The sequence below is a fragment of the Medicago sativa genome, chromosome 1 (genome assembly GCF_051527215.1).
Source record: "Medicago sativa cultivar Bolivia chromosome 1, Bolivia_mono, whole genome shotgun sequence".
In the NCBI taxonomy this organism is placed as follows: domain Eukaryota; kingdom Viridiplantae; phylum Streptophyta; class Magnoliopsida; order Fabales; family Fabaceae; genus Medicago; species Medicago sativa.
Window position 1 is genome coordinate 38,696,869 of NC_140749.1, and position 10,337 is coordinate 38,707,205.

The window sequence follows — 10,337 nt, forward strand, 5'->3', positions numbered from 1 at the left end:
TGTTACCTTAAACATAACAAAATACTAGCCAGAAGACATGCAAAACACAATGAACGACCCTAAAATAAATAAAAATTAAACTATTTATACAATGTATTTTGCGTGTTATCAGTGGTAATGGTATTTAGAAATATGGTATGAAGAATGATAATAAGCTAGGAGCATTGGTGTGAGAACTTAGGACTTAAAGTGTGCAAGTTAATCCCATAAGCTATTTCAAGTGATTATTGATTGTAACATGTTGGAATTTTGTACAATTGGTTTAGGAGGTGTTTAAACATGTTGGGATTGCTTCTGGAAAATTTGAACAGAAAAATGAATGGTTTGGAGGGAATAAGTTGTTAGTTAAGCTGTTTTGATCAAAAGTCCTTAAATGATTAAGTTGTGGATTCAAACTGATTTGTAAGTGATTAAGAGGGATGATTATTCATGTTGGAATCATGTGTGAAAGTTTGAATTGAAATTGATATGCTAAAAGTCATAAGTTTCTAGTTAAGCCGTTTGGATAATAGCTTAAATTGGAATTTGAGTTGTTTCAAGTATTGTTTTGTAATGACCAGTTTAAGAGAGATATGTTAAACTGGTATATGAGTAATGGTAAAATTATAAGCTGTTTTAGTGATGATAAAAGTGCTTAAATAGTAATTAAGCTGTTTTGGATGTGCTTAAATAGCCAAACGGCGAACTTCTGGTGCAGGGACTGAAATGGTAATTTTTCTATATGCTGGTTGATGAGTTAGGAGTATGTCACAAGTGGGTTGGACTGTTTCGGAAAAGTCAAGACCTATAAGTCAAGGCATAAGCTATTTTGGAAAATTGATTATGGAGTTTTGGAGATAGCAGAAGCTGCAGGCTATTGATAAGATGCTTTGAAATTTTTCCAAGAGTAATTCGAGGTGAGTTCATTTGGATAGAAACCCCACCCTGGGTAGTTCAATTTCCATGAAATTATATTAAATCATTTATTTTAGCTTATTAATTTATATGTTAGTTCTCTTATATAATATAAGTTCAGTAGGGTATGGGAAATTATTTATAACATTTAGGAATGACATATGACAACGATATGCCTAGAACTTGAATAGGTTCGTATGATTAGACACATGAAAATATTAGAATTATGAGATTAATTTACAAGTTAAAGACGAGATTCACTTCGTCTTTATTATCAAATCAGAAATATTATCATTATAAAAAAATCAGTTAATATAAAATATGCATCTCTAACTCCCCGTTAGTAGTGGAGTTGAGGGTTATTTCAATTATCAGAAAATCAGTTCATGTTATAATATTAAAACATGTTTAAGTTGTGGCTTTCGCTATCCCGCCAGTTGGATACGAAGGTTCCCGCCAGTTGAAACGGGCACTATCCGTGAGGATGACCCCACGATAATTGATAACACACAAAATACATTGTATAAATAGTTTAATTTTTATTTACTTTAGGGTCGTTCATTGTGTTTTACATGTCTTTTGGCTAGTATTTTGTTATGTTTCAGGTAACAGGGGTGTCAAAGATAAAAGAACCAAGAAGGAGGTGAAAAGAGCAACTTGAACCAGTCAATGATGGTCAGCCCATTACCATTAATGACATCATGCTGATATCATGCTCAAGTGAGATCAGCCAGGAAAGAGTCACGCTCCAGGCTTCCCCGTTTTTCTCTGTAGAAAATCTCAATTCAATCCAAATCTTCTTTCCCCAACTTTAGGCTCAAGCAAAGTGTTTTAGTTGCAATTTGAGAGCTATAAAAGGAGTGCAGCTGATGAGAAAAGGGTGACGCATTTTAGCTCCGAAGTTTTAAGAATTCTGAAAACAACTTGTTTCCTGGTTTTTCAATTTCAGTTTTATTTTGCTAGATCCCTAGATACCGTAATTCACAATTCAGTTCTGCGGTATATTTTACATTCAATTTAATTCAAAGTTTCAATTGTCCCTTTATTCTTTGCATTCACGTTGCGAATGATATTGCTCATTCACGTTGCTAATTTCAATTAGTTTTTCCGTTTCATTCACGCTAGCTATTGCATCATTTAGGACCTTGAGAATTTTTGTTTCACGATTATTTAATTCCAATCCTTGTTAGTTTCATTGCCATTGTTTTTATTCTATTGAAGCACGCTAATTCAATTGCTGATGTGCCTTTACATATTCATGAATCGGTTATGCACAAATTCTACCATAGTAATATTATTAATTGGCTACTTGTTGCCCTTTTCCATAACTTCATTTGCTGCTGCTGTTATTACTAACTACTATTGATTTCCGATTCAGCTATTTTGTTGTGTGCCGTATTCCATTCCATATATATATATATAACACAATTGTTGCTGCGTGGCTCTTCTCTTTCAATTCCAATCGCTTTGAATTGCTACTGCCGTGGCCGTTCTCTTTAATAAAGTTTCCAACTTATTCCAGGTTCAGTTACTTTTATTTGCGTTTTTTTTTTAATATGAATCATGCAAAAGTAATTTTAGTGTATAATTTAATTATGTCAAGTAGTCTAAATTGAGTCCAAAACGAGGCTCCGTCGTACCGACGGAACTCATGTAATTTACGCGCGTCTTTTAGTGTAACGATAATTTAAACAATTGTTTTGAAAAATTATGTTTTGTAATTGTTAAAAATCTACTACGAAAGTAGAGATACAGAGATATCGTTTACGCATCGAAAGAGCGAAAACGATATCCGACTTAGAAAAATATCAAGTTTTTTAATAGGAAAGGTTAAAGCGAAAGCATTTCTTTTCTTTTAATTAAGAGTTTATTGAATTTAGAAAATGGAATTTCTAGGCCTGTAAATATACGCTACGAAAGTAGGTTGTTACGTGTCTAAAAATTCCGACAACGTGTTGCGAAAGCAAACATTGTCTCTTGTTCGATAAATTCTACAAGCAACTTTAACTCTCTCATTACCATTTAATTAGCGCAATAATTTACGTGAGTGACGGAAGTCGACGGAAACCTTCGTTTTGGTCTCTACTTGTCCAGAAATTAATTAAAACCTATCTTATTCCGTGCAAATTCCAAAATATTTTGATTTCGCCTTAGATAAACACAGTAACAGCGAACTTCGGTACTTGTTAAATTGGTCTCTGTGGATACGATACTTTTTATACTAAAACCGACATAGCCGTCCACTTGCGGCCCTGTCAATAATCAGAGGAGTCTGGTATCCCCGTCAGTTGGGTTCCCGCCGGTTGGAATTATTATCGGTTAGCAGTGGAATAAATTCCGGGGTTACTCCACCTGGGTTTATTCCGTAAAATCAATTCAAATAATTTTGTTTGTTCAACGCTAACATTTCTAACATGATATGACAGCCATTATGATTATAATTATGGTTATGATTTTAGTATTAGTATCAGAATTATACTAGTATTTCAGACAGCGATCCTAGTTATCCCCCAATCGATGAGTTATACAGATAAGAACAATATAAACCCGAAACAGGTTGAGCTTAGAGACAGATGGCGATCCTAGGTTCCCTGAGATTGCCTACAGCCTAGGATAGGTGGAACTCACTGAGACATCCCGTCGCACCCCAATCCCTTTTATTTTATTTCAGATCAGCAGGTTGTACGTGGCAAGGAGACTATACAAGAGGCTGAATGATATATTTTCACATGCTCGTGTCTTACTAGTTCAGATTATTTATTACAGTTCCAGACATGTATTCAGATAGCAAATGTACGATCCTGCAGTGATGTATATATTTACTCAGCCGAAATTTTTATTATTGTAATTTTAATGTATCCAGTACTAAATTTAACGCACATTCTAAATATTCTAGATAAGTTTAGTATGGGCGTTACAAACCATTTCATTTTGTGGCCTGCTTGATGAGAACCACATGCTCCGCTATGAGTGTTGGAAATTGCTAAATATGCCTCAGTTTCATTGAGACATTTAAGTAAAACTCTTTTTGGAGTCATTTTGAACAATTCGTTTCCAACAATCACATAACTCAAGGCTCTATTCCTATTTTTTCGACTGCTATTCCCTGTGGGATTTTGCAAATATTCGAGAATCGGTTTACGACAATCATTGTTTGATAAATTGTCAATGACGAAAATTTCGGCATAAATTTAACCATTTCGATTTGAGTCTATTGCCCTCCCAAGTTTTAAGAGTCCTTTGAAGCAAGTTTTTCTCTTATTTTAATGAGTTCCTCAAAGTTTATTACAGAGATTCTATAACCTGAAGTAATTTCTGCAAAATCATTTGCTTCTTGGTTTTCAATTCGTGGCGCATGTTGAATGCTCGCCCAGTCAAAACGTTTTAACAACGTCTTAGCAGTAACAAAATAAATGATTAAATTTTCTTTAACACATTTATATTCCTTCGTCAACTTCTTGACAACGAATTTAGAATCTCCTTTTATTTCGACATGTTTTGCCCCCAAGATTTATCAAGGCCTCATATTCAGCCTCATTGTATGAACAAAACTTTTCAAGTCGAAACTTAAATTTAGTAGGAATGTTTCATACCCCAATTTTTGACCTAACATCCTACATTCATACAGTCTCTGATCCGGAATATTCTCTGACTTTTCAGAGAAAAATTCGGCAAAGAATTGTTCGATTTCGGGACATATTTTTTTTTTGATTTTATTTTATTTTATTTTTAGTCTTTTTTATTTTTTATCTTTAGTTTTTTATTTTAGTTAATTTCCATCTTTTGTTTTTACTTTTATTTTTATCCTTTTGTTTTATTTTAGGTTATTTTATTTTAGCTTTTTTTCTATTATTTTATTTTCTTTAGAATAGGTCCAAAAATAAAATGTCCAAGGTCCAAAAATTTTCAAGTCAAGTGTCAACTTTCACATTCCTCTTTTAAAATTCACCATTAAACACCATTCAAATCACCATCAAAATCCATTAAACCATTTTTCCATTTTCATCAACCTCCTCACCTATAAATATAGCTCTCATTCCTCACAATTTCACACACAAAAAATTCTCTTGAGTTGTCAAAGAACTTTTCTCTCTTCTCCCTCCTTTAACTTGTGTTGACGAGCTATTCTTTTCCTCTAATCCTGATGGTTTTGGCTCCAAGTAATGTTGGCCGTTCATCAGATCTGAATGCTGGTTTTCAAAGCCTTAATAATAACACACCACTCAATGTTGACTTTCTGATAGATAACATTTAACTTTGTTATATTTCCAATTAACAATACACGCTCCATTCTCCTCATACTCATATTTCATACTCTCTCTCTAACATCATTCCAATTCCGATCCTTCTTCTCCCTCCCTCTGATTTCCCTCTCAAGAACCAAACTCAATGAACAATTCAAACAGTGTTGGATTCATGGCTGAACGACAAACTTAAATCCTCCTCCGCCGTCGCAATCTCAGCCCTTTCCACTGTCTACGCTCCACCGTCAATTTGTTTCCCTTACCCCGTTCCCGTCCTACGTCCAACCCCTCTGCCCCTCCTCCTCCTCTTCCATATTAGCCTCACGGCTCCTAAGCTTTTCCTGGTATTGTTCTTTTCTTTGCACTTTTCATCTCTATTTAGGGTTTTAATCTATGACTTAATTTGTCTATTGGGTTTTGTTATTCAGCTTGGAAATGGAAAAACAGAATTTTTTTAATTTTGTATGTTAATATATTTTGATAATCTGTGATGGGTCATAATTTAGACATTGAATGAATTTTGGGTCATAATTTCAATATATCTGTTCGACTTTTTCTTCTCTTCGTTCTTCCCTTTTTGTTTGGAGATTTTTTTTTGTTGGTTTATACTTATTTGATCTTGGTTGCATTCAAACAGTTTGATTTTATGTTCATTTGATTTAGTGCTTAAAGGGAACATATGTGATGGATGCAAACATAAAGTAAAGAAAATCTTGAATAAAATTTACATATGCAACTATTACTATGATTTATCTACATTCTTTGAGATATGGGTTGTACCGTGATTAGGCTCATGAAGGAGAAATATAATGGTGTGGCGGCACTGCGGTGGAGTGTATGAATTGTGCGCCTTCAAAGCGGTGGATCAAGGTAACATCTTTTTTTTTTTCTGAATTGAAAACTGAAACGTGTTTTTCCTATGATGATTTTTTTCTCTCATGATTGTTTCTTTTGATTCCAATAATATAGTTTTAATCTCATGATTTTTTTCTCAAGAATGTAATATAAGTCATGAAGCTAGAGAACCCAATTGAAAAAGAACCGAAGGATGAAGTTCTTCCGCCGAGAGTCGTGACGAAAGTGTCAGAGGTTCTTCAACCCATTTCGGTGACAATTCGATTTCGACCGTTAAGGTAATGCTTAAATCTAATTCTCTTATGGTATTTAATGGTTTGTTCTGAAAATTGAGAGTAACTGAATCTTATGTTTTTTATTGGTTTGTTGATTTTACATTTTATGAATTTTCAAATTAGGGGTTGAGATAAGATTAATAGCATTTGTTTATTTGATTTTTGGTTATTCGTAATCTGCTTCCTGCAATTGCAATATAAGGGTGGTTAGAATCAATTGAATGCCTTTTCTATGTTTCCCCTAGCTAAGTTATAACAAAATTGCGAGGATTACCTCTTGACACTGCACACAAGAAAATTGCGAGGATTTTTACTCACTCAATTTGATGCTTGGGTGTGCTTGGTGTTTGTTGGCTTTAACAGTTATTCCCCTTACGATGTTGTGACTTTGTGGCTCTATTTTACGTTCATGTTTGCATAATTGACATCAACTATGTTTTACGTGATAGGCAAAAGAGTGTTATTCCTCCTTCGCGTGCTTTCATTTTCTGGAGACTGTTTCACAATAAAATCCCCACTGATGAAAATTTGAGGAAAAGGGGTAGTTGTATTGTCTCCATATGTCGCTTTTGTCTGAAGCAGTCTGAAAGTTCAGAACACATTTTCCTTGGATGTCCTGTTACTTTCTCTCTTTGGGATTGGCTTATGAAAGGTACGAATAGACAACTTAATTTGTGACTCTAACAAATTAAACTATCTTCAAGTGATCAATCATATGATTTTTGTTTCTTCGCTTTGTTGAGTTGCTTCCATTTTTGTTATATTTTTTTTATTAAACTGTGCCTGTACATTCATTTTCTCCCTTGGTCATGCATTTGTTCTCTTTTTTTTTTCCTAATTGGGAAGCAAATGTTGTTCAAGGTTGAGATTACAGACGACAATTTAACGATTAATTGGTTCAACTATGCGATAAAGCGCACATCTGACAATGCTGAAGTTGTCAACAAATTTATTTCTCATCATAAGATTGAGGTTGTTACTTTCTGCGTAGTAAATGAATATAAATACTGAATTATAAAGTTTATGAGCTTGAATTGATCAACCTTTCCCATGTTTGTTTAGATTTTTAATGAGGAAAATGAGGCTGATCATTTGCTCATGTAGATTAGATCATTTGCTCATTTTTCTAAAATTTTGGTTCTTTCTAGCAAAGTACTTCTTTTTACATAGCAAGATTTACACCAGACATGGTCATGTAGATTAGATCATTTGCTCATTTTTCTAAAATTTTGGTTCTTTCTATTCTTTAATTTTTAGCTTATTCATTTATGCTTTCAATTTCTGTAATGTGATTGTGTGCTATTGATTTACTCTATTTTATAATTTTACCATTCAATATTGGATATTCATAATATATATTTTGAATATTGGTTTGTAAGCATAAGACGATTTCTCACCGCGACATTTTCAATTGTAGGGGCACAACCCCGATTGACATCTCTTTAATTGCAAAACGTACATAGCTACATCAATTTATCTTTGGCTATCAACAAATCTGATAGTATCACTGCTATTGGTGATACTATAGCAGTGATTAAAAATGAGGGAGGTGGATGAAAAGGGAAGACATGAAGTGTTGATGAAGATTACTGATGGTGTTTATGCTTCATTAGTAGCTCTTCATTCAAGTGCATCATAAGATATTTCATATCATCTTACCTACTCCTTTAACATCTTCTAAGTTCTTTTATATCACATGAACAAGTTTTAAAGTCTCAGCATCAATATCACATGTTATTTGAAAATCCTCGCTATCGTTTTTGTTGTTTATTACTATGACCATTTATTTGTATTACAATGTTAATGAAAATTCTTCTGTGTGCCAATTACATTTTATTAAGCCATGTTTAATTTAGGATGTGTTCAATATATTTATATGATATTTGAGTGCTTGGCCTCAATTGATATAACCTCTAGATAGTTCCTTTTAATTATTTTCCTACTAATTGGCTAAGTTGAATTATCAAAAGAATGAACTTATTAAAACCCTTTTCAGCTATTAGAACATCCATTTTCTGGTGTAACCCTTTTCATAGGTAATTTTGTTAGTATAACACATATATCTTTGTTCAATAACAGCAAAATTTATATAATTATACACTGCTATCATTATAGTGCATACCATATATGTCCATTGCTTTCATTTTAGACATATCATTACCATTATATGTCTGTAATATATCTGAAATGAAATGCACTTACTATTCATGTGATTGAAAGGTTTATAAGCATATATTTGTGTGTATTGAATCTGTTTTGTGTTTTCTTATATGGAAATAGTGCGTGAAAGGACTTCTGCTTTGTTGCAATACGATTGCAGAAATATATAGCAATTGAAGTGCCTGTAGAATACAAGTTTGTGTCTGAAAGGACTTATGCTTTGTTGCAATACGATTGCAGGAATATATAGCAGCTGAAGTGCAGGTAGAATACATGTTTGTGTCTGAGTATGTGGGCATATATAGTGTGGATTGGCAGCTTATTAATAATGAACAATGTTGCCAGAATTTTCGGTACTAGGACTGTGATTCCTGCTGCCATATTTCATGCTTAATTTGCTGCTGTATATAATTCCTAATGAACATCAACATTTTGTATCCGATTTCATTGCGCTTACATTTCAATAGATATCCATTTTGGAAATATACAATATTCTTCATGTTTCAAATTGCAATAAAAAAGACATGTTGAGATATGCTCATTTTTAGAAAACTCGCGGACAGGGAAAATGTTATTTAATAAAATAGATTAATATAAAGACATATCCAAATAATTTTTTATAGGGTCTTCATAATATATCACATCCACTATTTTTAATCTATTTCAAGTGATATTGTGAACTATATATGACCCGTGCGGAAGCACGGGAGGGAGATCTAGTTATTTTTGTCCCTTCGGAATTTTGTCCCTTCGGTTGTCCCTTCCTTTTATTTTCTTTTATTTTCTTGCATTTTCTTTCTTTTTAGCATTTTTTTTATTTCTATTTAGCATTTTAATTATTGTCATTTATTTTTCAGCAATTAGAATGTATTTATGTCCAATGTAAATATAAATGAGAAACAGTGTGTGTGTGTGTGTGTGTGTGTGTGTGTCTTTTATTTCTTTACCGCTTTATATATATCAAAAAATACAAAAAAATTAGATTAGGGATTTTGTGGTGATCCAACGCCACTACAAAAATCCACGCGCTTTTAATTTTATTGCTCCGTTAGTTTAATTTTCATTTATTATTCCAAAACAACAAAAACATTCAAATAACAAAAATCACAAAAATATTTTCATAATAAACCTTGATTTTCAATCAAGTGATCATTCTTTTTATTTTCTTTCTTAATCAAATTTCAAATCAATTTTAATTCTACTTTGAGTCTATTTTCTTTCAATATAAAAAAATACAAACCAATTCTTATTTGCCACTTGGCTTTTTATTTTAAAACCTTTTTCAAAAACTAATAAAAAACATAAAATCAATCAAACGTCAATTTCTACCCCGAACTACGAGGTTTTGATCCCTTACGGGAACGTAGGCAAAGGACCATGTCCTTCCAAATCAATTAAAATCAATTTTCTTTTTCTTTTTACCTCATCATTTCAATTCTATTTTCATTCCTTTAAAAGCGAGCAAGTTTAAGCACAAAAAGTTAAATGAAATCAAGAGGTTCTCGTAGAGTACTACGAACATAAAGGGTGCTAATACCTTCCTTTTATGTAACCAACCCCCGAACCCAAAATCTTTAAAATGTGGTAATTTGAACTTTTTTTTCCACTTTCATTTAAAAAATAAAAAGTTCAGCCGTGAATTAAAATAGTGAGTCTATGTTAATCAAATAGCTTGACCTCCGAAAAATGACGCGACAGAATGCTTTCAGGTGAAATAATTAAAATTCCCACTCTAGTGCCATTTTTATGGCTGGAACCGTCGAAATAAAGCCTCCATGGTTGAACATCCACAAAATTCAATGATTCTTCAACCATAGAATGAACAACAATAAAATCAGCAACAATTTTACCCTTAATAGATTTTAACGACTGGTAAGCAACAATTTGACCCTTAACAGAAGCTAACTAC

At 32.8% G+C, this 10,337-nt stretch overlaps 1 protein-coding gene across 2 annotated transcripts; it reads left to right on the forward strand.

Moving 5' to 3' along the window:
- Positions 1 to 5,176: 5,176 nt before the first annotated feature.
- LOC146954840 (uncharacterized) lies at positions 5,177 to 8,913 on the forward strand. 2 transcript variants are annotated; one of them, XR_015015267.1, is made up of 5 exons: positions 5,177 to 5,482; positions 5,928 to 6,008; positions 6,135 to 6,271; positions 6,718 to 6,920; positions 7,686 to 8,913. XR_015015267.1 is itself a non-coding variant. In XM_085718714.1 (5 exons), exons 3-5 carry the CDS (start codon positions 6,150 to 6,152, stop codon positions 8,596 to 8,598), a joined length of 375 nt encoding a protein of 124 aa, XP_085574840.1. In that variant the 5' UTR covers positions 5,177 to 5,482; positions 5,928 to 6,008; positions 6,135 to 6,149; the 3' UTR covers positions 8,599 to 8,913. The 2 variants fall into 2 exon arrangements, 1 of the variants encoding a protein (XP_085574840.1); XM_085718714.1 differs by having other exon boundaries at positions 8,549 to 8,913.
- The last annotated feature ends 1,424 nt before the right edge of the window (positions 8,914 to 10,337 follow it).